This window comes from Elephantulus edwardii, unplaced genomic scaffold (genome assembly GCF_000299155.1).
Source record: "Elephantulus edwardii isolate Elephantulus edwardi_28Jun2011 unplaced genomic scaffold, EleEdw1.0 scaffold00020, whole genome shotgun sequence".
In the NCBI taxonomy this organism is placed as follows: Eukaryota; Metazoa; Chordata; class Mammalia; order Macroscelidea; family Macroscelididae; genus Elephantulus; species Elephantulus edwardii.
The window spans coordinates 25,470,274-25,497,384 of record NW_006399770.1 but is presented as its reverse complement, the minus strand read 5'-3'; the positions used below and the strand labels follow the sequence as shown (position 1 = coordinate 25,497,384).

At 37.1% G+C, this 27,111-nt stretch overlaps 1 protein-coding gene across 1 annotated transcript in view; it reads right to left on the bottom strand.

Annotated features, from left to right (window-relative positions):
• The window catches only part of NTNG1 (netrin G1), a gene marked incomplete at its 3' end in the record, with an annotated part of 569,354 nt that extends 544,171 nt beyond the window's left edge, over positions 1-25,183 (bottom strand). The window contains exon 1 of the mRNA XM_006882463.1: positions 24,905-25,183. Coding sequence (XP_006882525.1) covers positions 24,905-25,150 — 246 coding nt within the window. The remainder of the gene's footprint in view (positions 1-24,904) is intronic.
• Positions 25,184-27,111: the final 1,928 nt, after the last annotated feature.

Sequence of the window (27,111 nt, the reverse complement as noted above, 5' to 3'; positions counted from 1 at the left end):
TGGCAAACCTAGGAAAAAGGGGGAAAGGCACAACTCAATTAAGAAATGATAGAGGTGACATGACAATAGAACCAGATAAAATTAAACCAATAATATTGAAATATTATTAAAAGCTATACTCTGATACATCTGAAAACCTAGAGGAAAAGGACAAATTCCTTGAAATACTACAAATACTTGAAACACTACAAATTCCTCTATTCAGATTGACAAGGACAGATGTAGAACACATAAACAGACCCATCATAAAAGAAGAAAGTGAGCAGGTCATAAAAAGACTCCCCACCCCCACCCCCCTACATTGTTGTAAAATGGTACAATCATTCTGGAAGGCATTTTGATGCTTCCTCAAAAAGCTGAGCATAGAAATTCCATATGACCCAGCTATTCCATTGCTTGGAATATACCCTGAGGAAAGGAGCATTGAGGCACAAAGGGAGACTTGTATACCAATGTTCATATCAATGTTACTCACCTTCGCAAGAACAAGGAAACAGCCCTGATGTCCAACCATAAAAAAATAGATTGAGAAATTATGGTACACTCACACAATGGAATATTACACAGCACGCAGAAATAATAATTTTGTAACTTATTACCTAACTCTAGAGGGACTGGAGAGCATCATGCTAAGTGAACTCAATCCCACAAGGACAAATAATGTATAAAACCATTATTGCAGAATGAGAATCTTAAGGTGGGGGTGGGGGTGGAAGCAGAGGCATGAGGATGTGCAGGGATACAATCTGTACCCCTTCTACAATTCGATGGGTGGGGTGGTGAGGGAAATTGGAAGAATCTGTTTTGGAAAACAATGTATTAGAATTTTACAAATAAACTAATAATAAGAAGAAAATTAAATTAAAAAAAAGACTCCCCCACAAAAAAGTCCTAGACCAGATGGACCCATGGCTGAATTCTATCAAACATTCAGTGAAGATCTATCACTAATTTTACTTAAAATATTTTAAAAAATAGAAAAAGAAGGAACACTGCTAGAGTCATTCTATGAAGCAAACATAACCGTAATATAAACTTACACAAAGACATTACAAAAAAAAAGAAAACTACAGACCAAGATCTCCTATGAATATAGGTGCAAAAATCCTTAACAAAATCCTAGCCAATAGAATTCAATAGCATATCCAAAAAAATAATTCATCATGACCAATTAGAATCATAATAGGCATACAAGGATGGTTCAACATAAGAAAAACAATAAAAATAATTCATCACATTAACAAGGCAAATGATAAGAACCACATAATCCTAGCAATTGAAGCAGAAAAAGCCTTTGACAAAATCCTTCACCCCTTCCTGATTAAAACAGTTGGCAAAATAGGACTAGAAGTAATTTCCTCAATATAGTAAAAACTATATACATAAAACCAAGAGCCAATATCATCCTCAATGGAGAAAGACAAAAATCATCCTCAGTACTAACAGGGATCAGACAAGGATGCCCACTGTCACCACCCCTATTTAATATTGTATTGGAAGTACTTGCTAGGACAATATGGCAAGAGAAAGAAATAAGAGACATCCATATAAACAAAGACTTGGTGAAACTATTGCTATGTAGAAATGATATGATAGGATATACAGAAAATCCCAAGGACTCAACAAGACTGTTAGAGTTAGTAGACTAGTTTAGTAGAGGGGTAGGATGCAAGATCAATATAAAAGAGTCAGTGAGATTCTTCTACTGTAGCAAAGAAAACACAGGATAAGGGGAACAAGAAAGTGATACCATTTATAACAGTCAAGCACAAATTGAGCCACTTAAAAATAAACTTAACTGAAGACACGAAAGACATTTACCAAGAAAACTACAAAACACTTCTGTGAGAAACAAGAAATAGACCTAAATAGATAGGAAAATGTTCACTGTTCATGGATAGGAAGACATAGTGAAAATGGAAATCCTACCAAAAGTAATCTACACATTTAATGCAATTTCAGTACAGATACCAAATTCATATTTCAAGGAGGTTGAAAAGGAAAATTGTTACATTTATTTGGAAAGGAAAGAGACCTTAAATAAGCAAAGCACTTCTGAAAAACAACAATGAAGAAGGAGGCATAGCACTCCCTGATCTCAAAACCTATTATACATCTGTAATAACCAAAATATCATGACACTGGTGCAGTGACACATACATAGACAAATGGAACAGAATCAAGAATCCAAAAATTAACCCACATATCTCTAGTCAACTGATCTTTGACAAGGAAACAAAACCTATCAAATAGGGAAATGGCAAAAGTTTCAACAAATGGTGCTGGCAAAATTTGATTGCTTACCACAGAAAACTAAAGAAGGATATACACCTCTCATCTTACACAAAAATCAACTCAAAGTGGATCAGAAACCATTAAGATCACAAGAGAAAAATTGGGACCAAGCTTTAAAGGTCTAGCCGATGGTATAAAGAGAGTGACAAGCACAGCCAGAAATATACATCCAGGAGAGGATAAAATTGATAAATGGAATCTTCTAAAGATTAAATCACTGTAGCCTCAGAAACTTTTTTTCCAACAGGGTGAAAAGAAAACCTACTGACTGGGGGGAAAAATGGTATTTAGAGTCAACACCACCTCCTGGAAGGCCTTTGTATTTAAAAGTTAGGCCCTCAGGCAGCCTTCTGGTCTAGTGTAATTATAATTTAGAGGAACATTCTTCTCAGTGGTGTAGCACTGGTCTATCAATTTGCTGTACTGAGTTAACCTGGAGTGGCTATGATGCTGAGCTCTGTGCCATTGTGGTGCTGAATGCCACAATGGTTACCCATGGTAGACAGTGTTTGGCTGAGCTCCCAGATAAAGACATATTTGGAAGCAGTAGTGGCACCCATTTCCTAAACAACATGCCTCTAGAAACTGTATGAACTTTGAGAAACAATAACAGTTATAGAAAGACTTCAAGTACGATAGAACAATACTATCTCATACACGGGTCTCATAACAAAAGTTTACAAAATACTACAGGGCTTCCACAAGAAAAAAAAAACAAACAAAAAACAAAGAAAAAACACAAAAAAACAACAAAACCCAACAATATCCCAATTACAAAATGGACAAAAGACTTTTCACAGAGGAAGACATTTAGATGGCCAAGAGACACATGAAGAAATGCCCAAAATTACTGGCAATAAGAGATGCAAATTAAAACTACAAGGAGACATCATCTCATCCCAATAGCAATGGCAAAGTTTAACATGTCAGCAAGTAATAAATGTTGGAGAAGATATGGCAAGATAGGAACGCTCATACACCATTGGTGGGATTGTAAAATAGCACAACCACACTGAAAGGAAGTTTGGCATTTCATCAAAAAACTGAACATAGAAATTCCATATGACTCTGCTGTTCCACCACTAAGAATATTCCCCGAGGAAATTAGAACCGAGACACAAATGGAGATTTGTACACCAATATTTAGAACAGCATTATTCACAATCATAAGAACATGAAAACAGACAAAACGTCCAACCACAATCAAATGGATTGAAAAATTGTGGTACAGTCACACGAAAATACTGCATAGCACTCAGGAGAAACACTTTCTAAAATTACTACAAAACTTGGGAGAGACAGGAGAACATATGCTGAGTGAACTAACTCAGTCTCATAAGGACAAATACTGCATAAGACCATTATTGTAGAAATAGAAAGCTAACTAGTAAAACATGTATGAGGATCCAAGGGGGTAGGGTAGGAGCAGAATGATGTTCGCGGACAGGAGGATAATCATAGGGTCGCACAATATTTTGGATAGAGGGAGGAGGGGTAAAGGAAATGAGAAAGATACAGTGGTGGGGATTTGAGAAGAAAGGGTAATCGTGGGCATTTTCAATGGTGATTCATTTACTGAAACAAAGAGTAGGAATGATTGTATGAAACACAATGTGAATGAAAGATAGTATTAAATATAATGTATATGAACTTTCTAAGCAAATCAATATAAAATTAAAGTTTAGATACAAAAAATAAATATTTATTGAGTAGAATCTCAACATCATCTGTTAATAGCCTATGATTTGTAATCCTTACACTTGTAAATACAATACCAAATAAGACTTATGGTACCTTATTTTTACATAGCAGCTCTCCTTAAATTTTACATAGTAATTTACATTTTCAAAGTACCTTCTTTATTTATTAAAGCACCTTCACCTACGTGATTATATTTAATGATTGATAGATTATAGAGTGGGAGAATATGCCAAGTCTAAGAAGTGATAATGCTGTCTTATGTACTGGAAAAATATAATCACTGCTGAGCAGGATTTAGATTAGTTCAAGAATGGCAAAGTCATAACATTTGTTACTGTTGAGACAGATCTGCAAAAGGAAATTATGTTAAAAGGGAAAACTAAAGACAAGGCTATGCTGTAAGATGTTTTAAGCTGGAATGTCCTTCTCTCTCTTCTTCCATCTCAGAGCAGTCTATATCTTCCCTCAAAGGCCATCTCCAGTACAAAGCTATCATTGATCCCTCAGAGTTTGCAATGAATTGCTTCTCTCTGTGTTCCCATAGCTCTTTATACGTGGCACTAACTGCATTTATTCCCTTCTTCTTTGTAAACAGCTACTTATTTCTAAAGCTTCTTGAAGGCAGTGGCATGCTTGTTATCCTTATCTCCTATAGTGTTTGGTATAGGGCTTTGTGAAGCATGGAGCACTATAAGCGCTCGCACAATTGAGTTAATTGTCGAGAAAGAACACTACCAAGTCAGACTGTAATGGAGAGAAAGCATTAAATAGTCCCTCAAAATATTCCCAAGGGTCACTTTCTGCCAGAATCTGTATGAGGTTACTTTACTGTCTGAAATGATTACAACGACCAGAGTGAAAAAAGAAAATAAGGCTGGTGGAAAAGATTATTAAGGGAAAATAATAACAATACCTGAGTAAAAGCAGAGAAGACAGTGACTTAAGTAGATTAGTAGAAAGTGTTTTTGTTCTGAAGTTAAATATTAAGACCTTACCAAGTAAAGAGTTCTGGTGGCCAAGTAATCCAAAGCTAACCCAAAGCTCAGAGGTTTGAATCCACCAGTTGCTCTGTGGGAGAAAAAGAAGCAATCTCCTCCTGTCAATTTACAGCCTCTGGAACCCCACTGGAGGGTCAGCTATGAATTCGATCGGACTCCTTGGCGTTGAAAGAAATGTACTAAGTTCATAGAAACCCTATAGTCCAGAGAAGAACGACCCCATAGGACTCCCAGTGCTATAATCTTTACAGAGAAGGAGCTTCCCTGATGAAGTGCATTATGTGTTGTGCTGCTAGCCAAAATGGTTATCAGTTTGACTCTACCAGCTGCTCCGGAGAAGAAAATGAGCAGTCTCCTCCTGTAAGTATTCACACTTCGAGAAATCTGATGGAGGGTTGCTGTGAATTGACTCAATAAGAACAGATTTAGATTTGTTTGGGTGTTTTTAAATCTTTGCTGAAGAAGGCTGTTACCCCTGTCTCCCAAGAAGCCCCTGGTAGTTTCCATCCCAGTGAGTTTTTGTCTTGGTTTTCTACTTTTATATACCAAACATGGCATGAATTGTCAAGGACACGAAAGAGAAAACAATATACTCCTTGTCCTCATGGATATTAGAATCCAGAGTAAGGAGTGTACAAATAATTACAAAATGAAGCAGTAATACATGCACAGGCTGAATCCTCAACGGTACCATCAATATGCTCAACCCCTAACCAAAAGGTTATGATTTTAATCTACCCAGAGACACTTTCGAAGAAACGTTGTGGAGACCTATTTCTGGAAGTTCAGCTAGTAGACATCCCATAGAGCATAGTTCTACTCTGACACATATCACTGCAAATTGGGAGTTGGCTCAAAGGCGACTGGAAATGTAATGCTATCACATGACAGGGAGATTTTTACTAAATCTTGCTTTTAAATTACCTTTAGAAATACTTTCATGGAAAAAATCATATTAAGATCCAGATTTCTAGTATTTCTTGTCATACAATAGCATGTATGACATGCTAACTAAAAGGTCAGTGGTTCAAACCTACTAGCTGCTCTGCAGGAGAGAAATGTGACAATCTGCACCCATAACAATTCGTAGTCTTGAATATCACATAGGACAGTTCTGTTCTGTCCTTATAGGGTCACTGTGACTCAGAATTGACTCAATGGCAGTGCATTTGGTTTTAACGTTGAAATTCTTGCACTAAAATAACATATTACATTATATCACCACCCGTATTATGATTATATAAACGCACAGTTATGTAAACATTTTCTTCGCAGCTTAACACTTATCACTGCAGTGACTACTGGCATGTGTTTCTTTCTGCCTTGAAGATGAGTCTCAGGAGGTTAGAAAACATGTCCTCGTTTTCAGTCTTTCTATCTTCAGCACAGCACCTTGAACATAGTAAGTGTTCAACAAGCATTTGCTAAGTTAATAACACTACTAAAACTTGGTACTTGTGTCACTCAACAACACTTAGATAAAGTAAGATTATTGTAATAGATTGGATTTTCCCCCCTATTGGTTTGTTCTCATCTTTGATTGCAATATCAGTCCCGAACAAATCAACTATAACAGAGAGGAGTCTGCCCAACACACAGGGGCAGAGCCAGTATGCATAGTTGGAGAGGCTACACACGAAAACTCAATCAAGGCAGTGGCAGACCTGAGACTCAGCCTACATTCTCTTCTCCCAGCCATGGTGGAAAACCATGTTTCCTGAAAGTAAAGAATGTTGTTTCCTAATCAGTATTGGGTGTTTTGGTAACGTACCATCAAGTCAGAAATGACTTAAGGGGCTCTCCAACAGGATCTCAGAGACAGTAAATAGCACAGGAGGAGATTGGCTGACTTTCTCCACAGGAGCAACCAATAAATTCCAACCACATGCTGTTGAGTTGGCAGTGAAGCTCTTTGCCCACCAGGCCACCAGAGCGCCCAGTAATTAATATACTCATCTTGCTAATGGAAGCTGTTAATTTCTCTAATTCAACACAAATTGTCCAAATATCATGTAAAGTGAAAAATGTAATGGCTGCACACTAGAATTATGGATTTAAGGTTTCATCTATGGATGTTTTGTCTCAGGTGCTTAGAAGTACAGTGGTAAGTCAATGGATGCCTTTGGTGAAGAGGATAGAATGGATAATATAACAACCATAAAACTGATTGAGGAGCCAGGATTTCAATTTCGCAAAGAGACAGTTCTCTCTTACATTTCTAATCATTCAGTGAGAGCCAGCACTTTGAGCCTTTGCAATATGTTATTAATACAATGAGCTTTTGTTTAATTTATTTTCACATTTATTTTGTTAACTTTTATGTTGCTATTGTTCTCAGGAGTCATTATGCTGTTTTTAGGCATATCTAGTGCAGATGTTAAAACACTGAGCCATTATAATCTCAATGCAAATGCCATTGCATCCAAGAAAGATTATTTTAATACTGCGTTATTTAGAATGCATTTCATTTACTTTAAAACCACAGTCGTGAAAGTATTTTGGTTTTAAACAGCTGGCTTGGTGCCAGCATCTCATAAGCAGTTAGTTATAAGATCCCATTAGTAACATGAGGCAAGGCCAGACAATCAGAGAAAGAAGGATGAAAAGAAAGCTGTCAACAATATCTCTTTAAAGTAGGAAATTAGAACTCAGAATAAATGCAATTTTTTGTACTATAAATTATAATCAGAATGATAAATATGACTATTTTTTATTAAGCATATACTATGTGTCAGGTACAAAATTTCAATTTAGAAACTAAGATTTGCCTGATCCAAGGCATAATATTTTCACAATTGTTTCACATGCATCTTAAAGTTTAACAATGAATAAGGAAGGATGAAGAATAATCAATACCTTTGTATTGGAATATTCGTAATTAAAATCAAATATATCTAGGACTGCCAAATGAACAAATAAATGTATCTTGGAGGAATTGTAACCAGGGAAAAGGCAGGGAGACTTCATTTTTTTATACTTGCAGCATGTTGTCAGGAGGTACCAATCCTTGGAAAAAGACATCATACTGGGAAAATAGAGGGTCAGCTAAAAAGAGGGAGACTCTTAATGAGATATTTTGACACAGTGACTGCATCATTAGGTTTGAGCAGAACAGACACTGTGAGGAGGGCACAGCATAGAGCAAGTTTCTGATCTTTTGTTCATAGGGTTGTTACGAGTTATAGTCAAACAGCGAGCATCTAAGAACAATAATGTGCCAGGCACTGCGCTAAGTACCTTATTACAGGAAATCCTCAGCTTACAAATGTCCAATTTATTCACAAGCCAACACCATAAAGCCTATTATATTTAAAATTCAAGATGCATAAAATGGTACATAACAGCAAATGGGAGTTATTTTGCAATGTTGATGTTAGGAGCTGTCGAGTATGACTCACAGTGACTCTATGAACAAAAAATTCTGGGCCCTCTTCTGTCTTGTGCCATTGTCACACTTCCTGATTCACAATAGCCCATTGCAGCAGTCACCATGTCAATCTACTTGGTTGAGGGTCTTCATCTCCTTTGCTGACCCTCAATGCTTCCAGACATCATATTTCCCAAGGAAGAGCCCCTCCTAGTAACATAGCCCAAAGTATGTGAGGAGAAGCCTCATCATTCTTACCTTCAAAGAGCACTCTGACTACACTCTGTGCAGGATATATGTTTGTTTTCTTGGCTGTCCATGGGATGTTCAGTGCTCTTCTTCAACACCACAGCTCAAAGATGTCAATGTTTTTGTTTTGTGTCGTCAAGCAACCCTATGTACAGCAGCCCTGAACACTGCTCTATCCTGAGCCAACTCACAGTCTCAAACACACCTATCCCCATTACCCCAGTCACTGAGTCAATCCATCTCATTGAGGGTCTTCACCTTCTGCACTGTCCCTCCAACCTCCCAAGCATAATGCCACTCTCCAAGGACTAGTCCCTCCTTGCAACATGCCCAAAGTATGTCAGATGAAGCCTCAGAATCTTTGCCTCCAAGGACCAGACTGGTTTCACCCTCTCTGGGACGAACTGTTTGTTCTCTTAGTAGTCAATGGTAAAGATGCCAATATACATTAAAATATTATTCTTATTACTTCCAGAAACATCAAAATATAGTATTGTAGAATTATTTATTTAGTGTTTTTATGCATAGAATGATAGACAATCCATGCAAAGAGAGACATCCTACCATTCCAACCTACATACAAATTTTACTTAAAGATAGATTTAGGAACAGAACTCACTTGACATTTGAAAACTGCCTACAAACTTCAGAACAAAGAGATGGAATAATTTGATTAAAGTCATGTTATTTGACAAAGTTGGGACATGAACCTTCCAGGATGGATGAGTACAAATGAAATATATTCTTAAAGGCATGCACTTTCCCAAGTTAACAATTCCACTTTTGAAAATGTTGTTCTAGCTGTCCCAGAACTAGTGGTTCTAGAAACTGCCTGGTGAGAAATGAAAATTGTTCCTTCCTTAAAAGGACATAAAGAATTGTGAAATCTTATTGATACCACCCTTAAAACAGCCTTCACTTTGTCCTAAACAAACAAATAAATGCACAAAATGTACACCAATCTACCTCTGCTGTCAATCTGAATGGAAACCTCCTGGCTGTGGTTTTAATTGGAAACGGAACCCTTCCCTTGCTGTCCAAATTTATTACAGTTACACATCACCCTCAGGTTTTCATCTAGGAGGCAAGTCAGCCTGGTGATGGATGAGGCAATATTTATATATCATCTTGCAAAGTAAGCAAGGAGACTTCCAGTTAGAAAGCACTGCAAGGCTATAGCTATAGCCCAGTAATAAAGACACTGGCTTTAGGAAGAAAAAAATTGTATGATGCTAACTACTTAAAATAACTTTTAAAGCAGTTGATATTTGTGTAAGTTGTACAGGGAACCACTTTCTACTCAAGTGGCTGAATGCAAGGGGTCATTCTTAAATTTAATGTATTGACTCTTTACTTGCAGATACAGACATGGAAGTTTGTTTCTATGCTTCTCTCTCAAAATTGCATGTTTCCTCCTACTGAGTTAACATTATGACTATATATTATCATTTGTTGTTGCCAGGTGTCATGGAGTCTAGTAAGACTCATAGCAACCCTACGGATAAATGATCTGAACCCTGTCCTATCCTGTGCTATCCTCAAAATCTCTGACCTACTCAAGCTCATTGCTGCAGTCACTGTGTCGATCCACCTGGTTGAAAGTCTTCTCCTTTGCTATCCTTTCACCTTTCCAAGAATGATGTCCTTCTCCAAAGAATAGCCTCTCTTAGCAACATGTCCAAAGTAATAGCCTCTCTTAACAACATGTCCAAAGTATGTGATACTCAAATAAATATCAAGAGATGTAATACTAATTAACTAAACTGAGATATTAACAGCCAGGGTATATATTTAAGAAAATAAATAAAGGCATTGCCCTCCAGCTGATTCCAACTCAGGGTGATCCCTCAAGTGTTTCCAAGGATACATATTTTTATGGGAAGAGATCCTCTTTCTCTTATGGAGTAGGTGGTGGATTTGAACTACCAACCTTTCATTCAACAGACCAACAGGTTATACACTATGTCACCAGGATACCTTTGAGTGCATAAAGTTTTCTCAAGTCATGAACGATTTTGTGATCTATGATAGATCATAGCGTTCTAATATATATAATAAAAAGCATACATATAAATAAAAGAAAGCAAAACTTATTAAGAAGAACTCTAATAAACAGCTGAGAGGAATGTAAGTGGTGCCCATACTCAAGAATCTAGCAGACTGACTTTAAATAAATTAAAAATAGAAAATAAAATCTTAAAAAAAATGAAAATCTTGATCATATGCACCAAGAGTACAAATATGTCCTTTGTAGGATAATCTATAATAGCAAAATCATTTAGAATGCTTACTAAATATGCCCAACGGGGAAGAATTTATGTGTATTATAAAATTTTATGTTTTTTTTATTAGGTGCCATCCAGTCGAGTACAACTCTTGTTGATCCTGTGACCCTCTGCCCAACATATCTGAATCCTGTCCTATCCTCTTCCATCCTCATAATCTTTGTCATACTTGACACCATTGCATCAGTTACTATCAGTCCATTAGGTTGAGGGGCTTCCTCTCTTTCATTGAACATCTACCTTTCCAAGCAAAATCTCCCTCTCTAAAGAATAGCCTCTCCTAACAATGGGTCTAACATTAATGAGATGAAACTTTGTAATCTTTGCCTCCAAGGAACACTCTGGATGTACTTTTTCTAACACCTATCTGTTTATTCTTTTGGCAGTACCTAGGATGACTAGTATATTCTCCAAAACCACAGCTCAAAGGTACCAATTCTTCCGTCTTCCTTATTTATTTTCCAGCTTTCAGATGCACAGCAAGTAACTGAAAAGACAAGGCCTGAATCAGGAACACCTTAGTTCTCAAACTGTTATCATTTTTCCTCACTAATTTGGAGAGGTCCTTGACTGCAGACTTTCTCAGTGCAATCAATACATGTCTTGATACTCTGAATGTTTTTGTCATTGTCATTAAGTGCCATTGAGTCATAGACAACCCAGAGAAATCCTATGAATGAAAGTCTTGAACACAAAACTTTCATCTTTTCTCCAAGTTCATAGAGTTTCTGGAGGCAAGCTTATTTTGGAAGTGGATTCCACTCCTGCTTCCAAGCCTGTTTTACTCAAGAGATCCACAAAACACAGGGCCAAATCCAATCAGCTTACCATTCAGCTCATCTTCCCATCCTGGAAAGAGCCCCGGAGTGGCAGCCAAAAGCCTTTTTAAAGTACGAGGCCAAATCCAATCAGCTCATGCCCTGTTCTGCACAAAAGCCACACCCTGGTCTCAACCCCAAACCAGACAACACACAGAATCTGTGTGTTAGCAGAATCTTGCCATTCCGCTCATCTTCCCATCCTGGAAACAGACCCAAACTGGCAGCCAAAAGCCTTTTTAAATCCTCTGAATGCTGGTACAAAATGTATTGATTGTAGAACCAAGTAAGATGATGTCATTGACAATTGCAATTTTTTTCTACATCAGTCATGACGTTGCAGTGGTGAAAATTTTTGTTTTCTTGATGTTGAGATGCAATTCATACTGAAGGCTTCAAATTCTTTTCACTTTCAGCAAGCAGGGGTGTGTCATCTGCATAATGCAGGTTGCTGATGAGTTCCCCAATCTTGATGCAACATTCTTCTTCATAGAGTCCAAGTTCTTGAATAATTTGCTCAGCGTGTTATTACTTAAATCAATATGAAGAGAGGATATAACTCTGACACACACCCTTATTAATCTTAAACCATTTAGTGTTCTTTGTTCAGTTTACACAACAACCTCTTAGTCTAGATTTAGATTTCTCATGAGCACACGGGACATAGGATTCCCATTCTTCTCCCATAATTTGTTATGATCCACAGTCAAATACCTTTTCATAGTCAATAAAGCACAAATAGACATTGTCCTGCCATTCTCTGCTTGCAACCAGGATCTATCTAATACTATTAATGACATCCCTGTTGCCAGGGCCTCTTCAAAACCCAGCCTGAACTTCTAGTACTTTTCTATATACTAGTCTAGCCATTTTTATAATATTCAGCAATGTTTTGTTTGCATGTGATATTAAATATATTGTTTGATAATTTCCATATTCAGTTGGATCACCTTTCTTGAGAATGGGACCAATATGGATTTCTTCCACTCAGTCAGCAAGGCAGCTGTCTTCCAAATTTCCTAGCATAGACTGGTGAGCACATCCAGGGCTACATGTATTAGTTAAAACATGTCAATTGATATGCCATCAATTTCTGGGACCTTATCTTTTGTCAGTGCCTTCAATGCAGCTTGAACTTCTTCCTTCATTATCAGTGGCTATTGATCATATGGTACTTCCTGAAATATTTTAGTGTCAGCCAACTCTTTTTGATTCTGTGATTCTGTGTATTCTCTCCATCTCCTTTTAATGCTTTCTGAGTCATTCAAGACTTTTCCCATAGCATGAATTCTGGTGACTTAGTGGCAAGTAATTGTGCTGTCAACTCAAAGGCTTGTGGTTCAAATCCAACTGTTGCTCCACAGAAGAAAGATGAGCAGTCTTTTTCCATGAGATTTACTGCCTCTGAAAGTCCTCTGGAGGATAAATTATGAGTCAGTTCCAACTCAGTGGTACAAGCATTGGTCAGGAAAATGGAAAACAATGAAGCCTAACTTGTAGGCTTTTCTCTGCATCTCCCCAAGGTCCACCCTCTGACTCTTACTATATCTTCTGTTCTTAATGAAATATTACATAGTATTTTAAAATTCATGAGCTAGGTCATATGTATTAACATGATGAAGTTTTTAATATACAGTTACAGAATAATGATCTCAGAATGGTAAAATCTAAAAACAAAGCTGTGAAGACACTGGTTTCATACATCACCAGAGTTCCTAAAAGAGAACAAGAAATAGAAGACAGTGGTTATCCATGGACAAAGAAGCAATGAATGGATTGGGGACTCAGGGTGGGAGGGGAGCAAAGACGGCTTTAGCTTTGTCTGTTACTATTTATTTTTTCAAAGAGGCCCCAAAACTATGTAACATTAATTAACACTACTAGTTCCAAGTGATAGTTACACGTATATTAAGTTGTTTATGAATTTAAAACTCTTTTCCATTAAATAGAGTTTTTTATTCCAAACACTATATGCCCCCAAAGTCTTGCATGTATTAGAACAATAATCTTATGATATGAGTATTATGAGCAGATGTGCATGTATGTTTACACAGTTGATCCATTCAATAAATGTTCAGTGAACCCTACTATGGACAACAGAGTTTCTAGTTAGCTCAAATAGTTAAGTGATCAACCACAAGAAGAAAGGTAGGCAGTTCAAATGCTCCTAGAAATATCTAGGAAAACAGACTTGATCTACCTCCAAAAGATCATAGGCTTGAAAACTTTATGGAGTCATTTTATTCTGTACACATAGAGTCATCATAAGTGGAAATCTGAGTTACTGTAACAATAATAGTAATTATAGGCAGCAGATATCTATGTGGTACAAACAGTTTAAATTATTAACCCAGCCTTTGGCACCATGGAAGAAGACATGACCACCTGCTGAGTAAGGATTATAGACAAAAAAGTACTACGAAATTGTTCTACTCTGTAATGCATAAACCGACTTGCTGGCATCATGCATGGTGAGTGTAGAGTACGATGGGCATACATAGACAGAATTCTGGCCTTTTTGAAGAATATCTTAGAGGGAGATTGTTGCCACTTTTTTGTGGCATTGAGTCAGAACCAACTCATAGCTGATCCTCTAGGCTATAAGTCTCATGAAAGGAGATTCCCCACCTTTCTCCCACATAGCATCTGGTGGATACAAACCACTTGCCTTTGGGCTGGCAGTATAAAAAATAAATGAGGAGGTATATAATATAATATTCGATTATAATTGGTCTGGTATTTAGTGTAGGCAAGGCATAATCATTGATATTCCCTGTGACCAGCAAGTGTCTATGCTGTCATAGTGGTAAAACATTTGAAAAACGCCTCTGTTACAAGTTGTTGTTGTTATATGCCTTCAAATCACCTGCGTCTTATAGTGGCCCTATATACCACAGCCCTAAATCTTGCTCTATCCTGTGCCAACCTCACTGTCTTTGACACACCCATCCCAATTATCCCAGTCACTGAATCAATCCATCTCATAGAGGGTCTTCCTCTCCTGTGCTGTCACTCCACCCTCCCAAGCATGTATTGCTATTGATGTTGTCCACTGGATCCCAACTCATAGAAACTATATAAGAGGCATATTTATTTTATATAGGGTGATCATATTGTAAAACCATTTTAAGTAAATGCTGGAAATAAAGGTATGATCTATCAATGGCCAGATATTGAGAGCACAGATCCAAGTAGAGAGAACATGAAATAAAGGATGAACACAAAAGGTGCAGCAAAGAGTGCTGAATAAGGAGACGATTCCCAGAGCGATGTCAGAGAGGCATACAAGGACTAGCTCTGAGCAAGACTTTCGGGCTATAGACAGGTATTGGATTTAATTGTGATTGGACTGTGAAGCTTCTAGAAGAAATATAACAAGAAAAAGAACTGAGAGAGTTACACTTTCAGAAATTCACTCTTGTATCTCTGTATAAATTTGATAATAGGGCAAGAAAGAAGCAGGGAGACCAATTAAAAGATACCACAAGTGTTCATCTAGACATGAAGCTGGTTTGAACCTGGATGTCAATAGTGAAAGAAGTGAGAAAGGTCAAATTTGGATTATATTTCATATATACGTAGTGAGAGGTATAAAAGAATCAAGAATTTCTTGATATTTTGTCTCCAGTGCCTAGACAACTTGGAAGGTGCCATTTACAGATGTGGGGGAAACGAGAGGAAGAATCTTTTTGGGGAGAAAGAATGATGATGTCTGTCATAAACGTGTTAAATTTAAAATGCCTATCAGACATCCAAATGGAGGTAGCATGGATGATAACAGTTTTTATTGATAGTGTCAAGAATAATGAAAATATTACACCACCTACTTTTCCTCACACCTCATCCATAATAATATGCTTTTGTTAACTAGCCAGCAGTTTGCTGGTTTATTATTCTGGTTTTAGATTGTGAGTACAATATGTACTCTGCTCTCTATGATTTCTAGCAGCTTATTTCCATTTATATGAACACGTTAATGGAAAAGAAAGCAAGAATGGAAACAAACACTGTTGATTGGTTCTCTTAGCCCTGAATGAAGACGCTCATCACATAATGTGTATTTCCAACATTCCATGCATTCTGTTTACAGAATCCAATTCTCTAAAGTTATTTCAGATAAAAAGGCTTTTTAAGTAACAAAATCCTAGTATTGTAGCTTATTATCCAAATCATAAATGTGATATTTTTTCTTAAAAAAAAGGATTTTGCTATAGTTTAATCTCACATGCTACAGATAAAATTAGGAAGGAATTTATAGGATATTCAATGAGTGGAGATGGGTGAAAGACCTCTTGCATTTATACCATGTGACCACAATTTATTGGAAAAGCTACTTAAGCTCATACGTCAATTATTTTACCTGTTAAATAACTATAAAAAGGAGGATGAGGTTTACATCAACAAGCACAAGCTAAGTGTTTAGTACAGTGCACACTGCCATGTAAGTTCTAGGTAAGTATCAGCTAAAAATATTATTTTAAGAAATATAACACATTTGGGGGGCAGAAATCATGCATTATGGACTACTACTATGTCCTTTACACTGTACTAGGCACTATCAGGTCAGTGATGGCAAGATAGCAAACAATTTTGTCAGAAAGAACCATTGATGAGAATATTCCCTAGCAAAGAATATATTACTAGTCTTTCCAAACTCTGAAATTAAAATCGACATAGGTCTTAAAGCAAGAAGAATGGAAATAATGAGAATGTTCAAGGATTATGAAGAATGAAACCACTGAAAAAACTGTGTGTAGAAATTGTTGAATTAATATTCAAACTTCTGGGTAAACCTTCACTAAAAGCACAATAAAATATTCTTTCTTTAAATCTTTTCACCTTGAGGTAGTCCATGTATGAACAACCAACTTCAGGTGAACGTACCGACCACTAGCTTAATTACTTTATATATATATATATATATATATATATATATATATATATATACACACACACACACACACACACACACACACATACATACATATACACACAACTTGTATTGAAACCACAAATTGGGTTCTTCTCTCTTATGAGGGACAGAACATTAAAATAAATAAATAAATAAATGCAGTCCCTGGTAAAATTGTCACATTATCTGTAAACCTCATCTTGTTATTGTCCACGTTTCATAGTAACACCATTTTAGAGACTATGAACACACAAAAAAGTTTCTCTTTCTCTACAGTACAGTACAGTCTTCCAATTGCTGAGCATGTTTCATACTTCTCTGACTTCTCTGATCTTTTTTACAAATGTATAAATTGTTCCATTGTGCAAGTCAACACAGAAGAACCATACCAACACTACTGAAGCATGAAGTTAGATTTTAGCCCTTGCTTGGGAGTTTCTTGAGAGAGTGTGTTTGATTTCTCCCCTTAATCTTTTCGAAGAAGAGAGTAATGGGGAGTGGAGAGAGGTAAACCCAATAAAAAGTTACATGGGTTGATGAAAAATCATTCTTCAGATGAGTTCTGATAATTTCGACCACTGGGCCTCTCAAAGGATAACACCCTTCTGGAACAAACATGGGATTTCTATGTACTGGAGCAAGACCCAGCTCAATTCTTCATTTAATATTTTAGAAGTCAGTTTCAAAGTAGGTCAAAGAATGAAAAGCAATTCTGGTTTCTTCCCCAGCTCACCTCTTTAATTTTCATGGAACACTATGTGAATCTATCTAGTCCCAGTAAGATAAGAAGAAACTTGCAACCTGCCAATCTCAGTGAGTCCTTTTCCAATATTATGCTTGTGAAACAACTTTCATCATTCTCCCTTTTGTAAGAAATGAAACTCTGAAATCTAAAAATGGCACATAAAAATACCAGTCTGGCCACTGGTCTGGTGAATAAAAACCAAAGCAGATTTCACCTCAGCAGGAATCGGTTTCACTATACAACTTTTTCCAAAAGGGCTGATTCTAAGAGAAAAAGGATGCCTTATTTAAGGTAAATGACAGTTTCTCATAAGTCATACATTATGAAAAAGACAAAGAAAGTGGCACTCAGAAGAAAATTCTAACTCTAACATAATGGGGTTTTTCCACAGTAATCCAATGGAATACTTATAATTCCCACAAAAGGAAGGATGTGGAAAAGTCTCTGAAATGAGATATTTCCTTCGGGGGGGAAGAAAGCATATATTTTTTTTAGGAAAATAATTTTCTTCATTTTTTTTAAATTTTCTTCATTTTAATGAACATTTACAGAGGTTTTGGATTTCCATTCATTCACTGTTGCATTTTTCTCCCTGCCTACCCCTCCCCACCCCCAGTTTGCTCTTCTCTTTGAAAAGTAAAAGAATTCTTTTTTAAACTTGATAAACTAACAAACAGTTATAATTGCTTAAAAGGCCCAAGTAGAAAAAAAAATACATTAATTACTAACCTAAGTAGAAGAGTTAGAAAAGTAGCAAAGTGAAAATGAGTATAAATCTCCACAGTCAGAAACAAATAAATGTAAATAGATAAGAAATAATAAAAATGCAACTTTCTCAATAAGAAAACAAATGTTCCTCTTTAAAATGAAATGCAGAGATCAATGTTGTCTTACTTATCAGAGTCTATGTCCTTTTTGACCCTCTTTCATTTAACCAAGGTGGTCTGGTTTGGAGGTCTAATCGTCTGTGGCAATTTGAATCTCCTAGCCACTCCTCAGGTGTAAATTGGGAGCTCTCCTCTCATGAGATTGAAAGGAAGCCACAGAAACACAATGGAGGGTCAGCTATGAGTTGGTTCTGACTCAACAACGAGCTAGTTTTTGGTTTTGATTTGTTTTCCTTACAATCATCAAGACGCAAGAAGTCATTTTACCTTTAACCAGGCTACTAGGTTATCATTTCACACATGCCTCCACTCCTAGTCCTTTTTCCTTTCTTTTCAAGGTGTTTAACACAGAGCATGTGACTAAAGCAAACAACCAAACTAATTGTCATCAAATTAACTCTATCTCATGGTGGCCTCATATGTGGCAGAACAGAACTATACATGTATATAAATCACCAGGCTTCCCATGCAAAGAACCTCTGTTGTTGTTGTTCTATATTATCAAGTCAGAACCACGGAAGCTCTGAGAGGCTCAAACTTCCTGCCTTTTGGGTTGCCACCAAGTGCTTTTACCATTTGCACTCTCCAGGGACTCCAGAACATGACTACCAGAGAGTATTTTCCAAGTGGCCCTTTCCATGTAACAAAGCAATAGTTGCCTTTGGATTCTTTTATTCTACTTCCCTGCTTTCCTAACTCCAAGGTACATACTACCTTGTGTTAATTATGTTCAATAAATATTTTTCTTCCTCTGAAAGCAAAACCTACATTTTATTTAACTCTACTTCTTATCACCAAGAGGGTGTTGTCAATATGCTGAATGCTCTGTTCACTTTATCTGAATTCTGTAATATTTGTGAAGCATTTTTCCCAGTAATGGACTGAGGCTCAATGTCAAGAAGACAAATATTCTCACCACTGGACCAATTGGCAGCATCAGGATGGCTGGTGAAGAGATTGAGATTGTTCACAGCTTTAGTTTGCTTGGCTCCACAGTCAACAGTCTTGGCACCAGCAGCCAGGAAATTAAAAGGCACATTGCCATGGGAAAGTCTGCTGTTAGGGACCTCTCCAAAGTACTGAAGAGCAATGGTGCCTCTCTAGAGACTAAGGTGCATCTGATACAGCCCATGGTCTTTGTTATCACTTGTTATGTATCAGAGAGTTGGACAATGACTAAGGAGGATAGAAGGAGAATTAATGCCTTTGAGCTGTGGTGCTGGAGAAGAGTATTGAGAATACCATGGACTACGAGGAAAACAGATTTGTCCTGGGTTAAACCGGGTGGCTCCTTGGAGGCAAGGATTCTGAGGCTCCATCTAACATACTTTGGGCATGTTGTAAGGAGAGACCGGTACTTGGAGAGGGAAATCATACTTGGGAGGGTGGAGGGACAGCGCAGGAGGGGAAGGCCCTCTGTGAGGTGGATTGATTCAGTGACTGGGGTAATGGGGATGGGAGTGTCAGAGACAGTGCAACTGGCACAGGACAGAGCAGAGTTTAGGGCTGTTGTACATAGGGTCGCTATGAGTTGCAAGAGACTCAACGGCACATAACAACAACAACATATAAAGAAGCATCTGTGCACACCGAGAACATTAGCTGGAATAATGACATGAGATGGCGTTAGGTTTGCTTAGCCCATCATAATCTTCACCAGTTTCCTCTCAAATCCTCTCCCATAAAACAAGCAGGTTATGCCCATGAAGCTTCCCAGGCTGCCAGCCATAGTTCCATAGAGATGTCATGGAGTCCTTCTTAAACCTCATGGCTATCAAGTCAGAACTGGCTCGTAGCTAACTCGAATGGGTTTTTGGACCCTGTACATCACCCTAGAGGACACTGTCCATCTTTCTCCCATGGAGCACTTGGTAGATTCCAACCACCTGAAAGAGGCTTATCTTTGGGTTGGCAGTGCCACTCCTATGAGTGAGAAATACACTCAGATTTAAAATTCAAGTAAAAGATTTTTAGATTTGCCACAATGGTAAGAAGGAGCGATTGCAGACTTCTCAGAAAGACTGATTGCTTTGAAACTTAAATCATTACAAACAAGAATTAAACTTTTCAAGAGACTAAGTCTAAATAACAAATTAAAACAATGAAATGTAAATAATGAAGGAAGGAAGAAGTTTGGTGTTTTGTTTTTGTGTGTGTGTGTGTGTGTGTCGGGGGAGGTTATATTATGCTCTGGCATAAATAAGAGATAAATCAGTGCAAATGAAAGATGTCACTGTTATTAAAACTTCACTCATTGACTGAAATATGTTTCACGTGAACAGTGTGTGTTTTTAAGACTGATCAGTTCTTATATAAGTCAATGACATTTCTAGCTGTTGGAAAATAGTTATGAATTCCTTGTCATTGAAAATTTAAGAGAGTTTATCAAAATTAATTTTTCAAAGGCCATCTGATAGCCACCAGATGGCAACCCGAGCTGATGGCAGATCAGAATTTAAGTCATGGATGGCCCTGACTGAGACGATGCATCAATGCCCACTCACTCCCCTGGCTCCTTTAAAATGATAAAATACACATGCTTTCTAGTTCTCTTGCAAATTCCATTTGAACAAAGTGAAATACAACCTACCCACAACGCTCACAATAATTGAAGTTTTTCCTTTTCCTCTCTTTAACAAGAGTCTACCCAGAAATAGCACAATATGGAATGATCATTAATAGACCTGTTATGGTTTTTTAATAAATGCCCATCAAGAGCACAGGCACACATTAGTAAATTTCCTAACGAAAATCCATTTTCATTTCACATTCTGACATTTTATTTAGAAAAATTATACCCTTTCTTTTAATTATTTCAGTAAACATAATGAGGGTATTGCTAACTACACTACAGAGCCCTTTATTTTCTCCATTTTTTTGGTAATATGAGTCTACTTGTAATTAAAGGCATGCTGCATTAATGACGTTGAAAGTCTCCGAGGAAAACATTTAATGTCCACCTCATAATATTATGCCAAAATTACATGCACAGAAGACTTTTTAATAATCTTTGTTTCCTAATTTAGTTTTGATTGGCTCTGAAATCCATCGCAGCACTCAAGGGCTCACGTTTCTACCATCATCAGCACTTCTGCTCCATAAATTGTACAAACGCACATGGTTTCTTCCGTCTGCGGGCTTCTTTTCAAAGCTTCTGTTTTACGTACCCAGAAAATTAGCTGCAGGCTGGAGATAATTGCAGATAATTTTGCCATTTTTAAGCCACTGGGGTGTTGCGTGGCGATATGACAGCTAACTTTGTCTAAACACAAAGAACAAGTCAGAGCTTTGTGTTGTCACTTCAGCTTTACGCATAGGTTCAGATCATCCTAGCTATGCTTTATGCAAATTGAAACAAATTGTAGTCACTAGATGATCTATGTTTTCTGACAAAGCTGTGCTACCTGGAGCTTGTAATGTGAATAAAAGAAGGATGTAACTATGCTAACATGTTACCCCAGCATTTAAATGAAGAAAAAAGGAAGTCCTCTTCGATCTTTCTGATTCTTTCCCCTTAGCAAAGAGATCCTTGTTAAGTAAACATCAAACAACTTAGAGGAATATATTAAATGATAAATAAAATATACAGTTATTAATGTACAGAATTCATACAGGTACATTAGATGTTATCCACACGTATGTTTGTGTGTATGTCCCTATTCTATTGTCACAAAGAGAAATGGCAGAATTATTCCAGAAAAATTAATGTTTATAAATTCTGGTACAATTAATATAGGGCAATTTAAAATCACTTGACATTAAAGATTGATGAACTAGGTCATCCAGGTTAATAAACAGAGATCTATTATTAAATGGAATCTATGACTACATTCATCTGCTCTTTTTCTCTCCAGTTTCACTCCATTTTAAAGTCAATGTAGTATTCACAGATAGTCACTGGCATACAGCAATGGAGCAAATGCAGAAAAGAGCTAAACAGACTCTGAATGCATTGCCAATGCCCTTCAATTGTATATTAAATAAATCGGCCATGGGAATTACAGGGTATTTCTGACCAACTGTCTGCTTGCTGCTCAGAATTGCTATAGTCACAGCTAATAAGGGCGTCACTAGCTGAGCTGATGATTACTGAAACCATTTTGCAGCAAACATTTACATATAGGGGCTAAGTAGCAACCCTGCCTATGTGGCAGCTACCCTGATGTAATAGGCCATAACGACTCCGAGGCAGCAGGTATGGGTGTGAGTGTCAAGGAGGGGAGAATGTGTAAGTCATAACACAAATGGCTTTATGGGTTCCCATTAGACCCTGAGCTAAGGAGCACCTAAACAGGTCTGATGTGACAGCATCTGGAAACAGATTTACAGCTTTGTGTCAGGAACCCTTATGCTAAAGAGTTTCATGGAAAACCCCCAACTGCAGAGAGAATGTGTTGTTATATTAGATCATTAGGACTATTTGGTATATAGCATATATACAGACCTTCCCCAAGCATACACCAGAAGAGTAGACTGATCATTAAAGCGGTCATTACAATAATACACATATGAAGGAGGCCAAATTAAGCACTGACTGGTAAAGTCTCACCAGCCTGACACTCTCCCAAGAACAATTATTCTGCTCAATGACCAGTTCAAATGCACCAAGTCTTCTGACTATCTGAAGCAGGCTAAGATGCAGACTTTTAAACAGCTGTCCTGTGGGGTTTCCTGTAAACATACAAAGCGTACATGCAATTGTGTTTGAGAAAGCTGAGAAGTATTATTTAAAATCTTTTCTTTGCCCTTATGGTCTCTAACACTTAGCCAAGTGGTAGGAATATACTTGTTTAAGGACATCAGGTAGTCATGGGTTCTCTGTGATATGTCCTTCCCGTTCCTGACTGGAGAATGAGGCCTGCTGGAGGCACCAGGTTAAACCTTTCAATATGACAGACAGGAGTAGTGCTGACCAAGCATTCTCTTGCCAGAGGCTGAGACCAGGGAAGCTGCACATACAAATCACACAGTGAACACATCACATGGGACCAGGGCCAGTAGAAATGACATCCTGAAAAAGAGTGTTCAGGGTTTTACCTAGCCTCGTGAATGAAACAATTCCAGAAGAGGCATATTCTTACAAGTGTCATGCAAACCAATACAGGGGCCTAAAGTGTTCTTAATGCAGAAACATGTGGCCCAGAACTCCTCTCTGCTGGAAGATTGCACAACCTATCATTTCTATGACAATTTCCCTCCCAGACTCACAAGATTCTCAGAGGAAACTTTTCATAAGAAATTATTAAAGACCTTTTATAAAGGCAACATATGCTCTTCTACAGAATATAGTGTTGGTAATGTGTTTGATATAACTGTGAGTCAGAATTAACTTGATGGCAATGAGTATGTGTAATATGTTTGAATAAGCTTCCTTTCTCTAAGTCTCCAGCATCTGAAATGCGACTTCTTTGCACAGCACATACCTATTTCCCAGAGAAAAGGGCCCCATCTTTGAAACATTTAGTCTTTCAGGGCACTTCAGTCATAGTGACACCTAATAGCCATGCTCTTTTTCCCACTCTCCAGAAAATCAGGTTTAGACTATAAGTCAAAGAGGTCCCCAAAGGCATTTCTGAAAAATGGCAAGCCTTTGGTTTTTAGGTGAAAACACTCTTTATTGCTCAAAATTGTTTCCTGTTGCACAACCTTTCTACCGGACTAGGTCTAAGATGGTTGTATGCTAATTTAACTCACGGGGGACTGGGAACAGATGCTACTTTGATTAATAGTTTCACTCTCCTGAAAATACCATTCCAGGTTCAAGATAATAAAATCAGGTAAGAATACTATTAAAATATGCCATACAAATATATTTGTACATAAAGAAAAATGGGATCACAGTTCTTGAACCAAGATAACAGCATAAACGAAATTAATACACTGTGTGCCCATCATTTTAGACATCAGTCTCTTTAATGATATCTCTAGGTTTAATTTCAGTTGTATCCTTAGCAAAAATGCAATGTCTCACTCCACTCTTGCCTTTTCACTTCGTATATACACCAGAACAAGGAATACTGTAGCTTTGTTTGTCAAAAGTAGAGTAGATTTATATACCTTAAATCATTAGTTTTAAACAAATATCTTGCAACATTTCAACATTCATTTTTCAAGTACCCACAACAAAACTATGACCGTTGAAAAGAAGATATTGCATAAACTGGTAAATATGACATCTGAAAACCCTCTCACAGAACTCTTTTCACTGGTTTTCTAACTACACATAAGTTTCTAGTCTCAGGTATAGAACTTTGGACTGCCATGTTATGGTTGTTTGAAAGTCTAACATTTTTAAATTTTTGGTTTCCCAAAAGATTTTAATCTTTCTTACACATGGCCAAAAGGAACTGATCATGTTTTCTATCTCCAATCTGAAACTGAATGTTTTTGATAACATATTCAGTGCACCTACTAGAATAAATTTTGGGTTCCAAGGAAGAAATTACATTCCATTACACAGATCGCATGGTGCGTGTTGTACTTCCAGGCCATGAACACACTGAGAATGAAGATCGCTTTAGAACACACATCAACTATCTGAAGCTTCAGCTCATTGCATGAACTGAGTCTTTACATTCACCATACTTAAGTCTTATACAACTCATCGCATATATTGAGAACTATTCTACTCAAAAAGGTTGTCTTACCATTGCACAGAATGTCTCAGGAGGGTCTCCACAGGTAATATCCGGAGGGTCCAATTTCACTTTCAGATATTTGGTCATGTCCATGGATTCCGGCTGGCAGGCCATGTAATCCCAAACTTTGCCTTCATCTGTGTAAATCTGAGTCTTACATACATCATAATGCCCCCATACCAAAGGGAAGGGCTGCATCACTGAGGATACTGTAACCCAAAGGGCGTGAATTGACAGAAATCTTGACAAATACATCTCTAAATTCTTTACAATCTTCGTGGAAACTAAAGCAGAGTGTGCTTATCTGTGATTAGTGTCAGTTCTATATAAAAGTTTCTAGGTAGGCAGGTTTGTATAGTCAAAATAAAAAGAAAAAAAGAAAAAGGAGGTCTAGACTTCAGACTAGACTCCAGAACCAAATTCGCAGGCTTAAGAACTCATGCGTACTTGGGAATCCTGAGGATTTTGGTGGAAGGTTAACATACTTGTGGAAGGGGGGAATAGCTTGCAGCTTTGTCTTTGTCTTAGAACATAGCTATTAGATGCAGGTGTCCTTTAATTTTTGTAAAAGACATCCAGTAGCAGATAATGAATTAGCAAAATGGTGGGTCTTCTGTCTTACTTCAATAACCCTGAGTGATCCTCAATGTTTACAGCTCAGAAGCGAAGCTCAGATGTGCTGAGATCTTAGTAGATGAAGCCAAAGGATGACTATCTGTAGCTCGGTGTTTATTTCCCATCAATCATTCTTTTCTTCTGACACCAGCACCCTTTTAGAAACAAAAAGAATAAGAGTTATTGTCCCTGAATCAATGCATTATGGAATAAATGTATGATATGCAGGCATTATGGAGGTGTGATGCAATATAAAGCAAATTGGTGTAATATGGATAACCTTAACTTTGCTTCTTTGCTAGAATGAGCAAACCCTGGAAATCATGCTCATTGGGGAAAATTCCAACATGAAGGATTCAACTCTTCCCTAACAAAGACAGATATATGTGTTCCAGGTGAGTTATAGGTATTGGTTTCAAAAATTATGTTTCCATCCTGACAAAACTAAGAGCAAGTTGCTAGATTTAAACATGTCTCAAGCATTGCAGTGCTAGAAAGTCTTCCAGGAGAACAATGTGGGAATAAGTGCTTTTATTATAATGACAAAGAAATGACAACTATTTGCATGCCTTTTGTGTCTCAGCAAAGAGACCCTAAAATCTCCAGATTCCTTGGGTTTTTCTTAGCTTTTGTTAGCTGGAGTGAAAACCAGTCAGTATTGCTGGGAAAAGCCTGTTCTTTAGAATTTGCTCATTATAGTAGAAGACTTTAGTCTCTTTGTTTAGTTGTATTTAGTGATAAAGATAACTTGGCTCTCTGGTTTTTTTTAAAAGTATTAAAAAATAAAACCAAAAGAGTAAATTTTTTCTTTCATAAGAATTTTCTAAATTTTTTATGTTTTTTATAGCCATTATATCTGCATTTGCAGTTACTTTCTGAAACAGAAGAGAATTGTCCCAAAGGCGAATATTATACACTGCTTTAAAAGTAAAAGCTCTGTAGTAAAATGCACAATTTAAAATGCACATATAAAAATAGCTGAGTGTGAGTTAACAGGCCATGAAGCAGAATAATATGGTGCTAATTCTAAGAGAAAATGAAAATTACTATTTAACAGTGCTCTGGGGTAACTTACAATGCAGCCTGTATAACCATGGGTGAAAGTGATTGGTGAGTTAGTGGCAACTTTTCCCCTTGAGTTGACTATCCAAATCCAAACAAATACTAATATTTGGAATCCAGAATTTTTAAAAAGATTTGCTTAATTAGTTGCCTTATATTTGTAGTCCCCTAAATGAACTACTTTTTTAATCAACCCAAAAGGGTGAAAATGTCTATAGTGTTGGGAAATTCCACTCTAGACCCTTACATTCACATTAACCAATTTAAATATGGAAGTTCTCTATCTTCAAACAATCTTATAAAGGGAATTCACTATATTTAAATAATGCACCATCTTAAAATGAACTAAGTCACAGACTATGAAATGCCAACAGATGGTTGAATTGTGTTTCCATAGCAAAGTAATTTATAATAATTGCTTTATAGATGCAAGTGCAATTTTCATTATATTCAATTCATAAAATGTTATCATACAGCTGCAATTTGTGATATTTTCTATTAGGAAGACTGTTGAATATTTGAGTTCCCATGAAGCAATA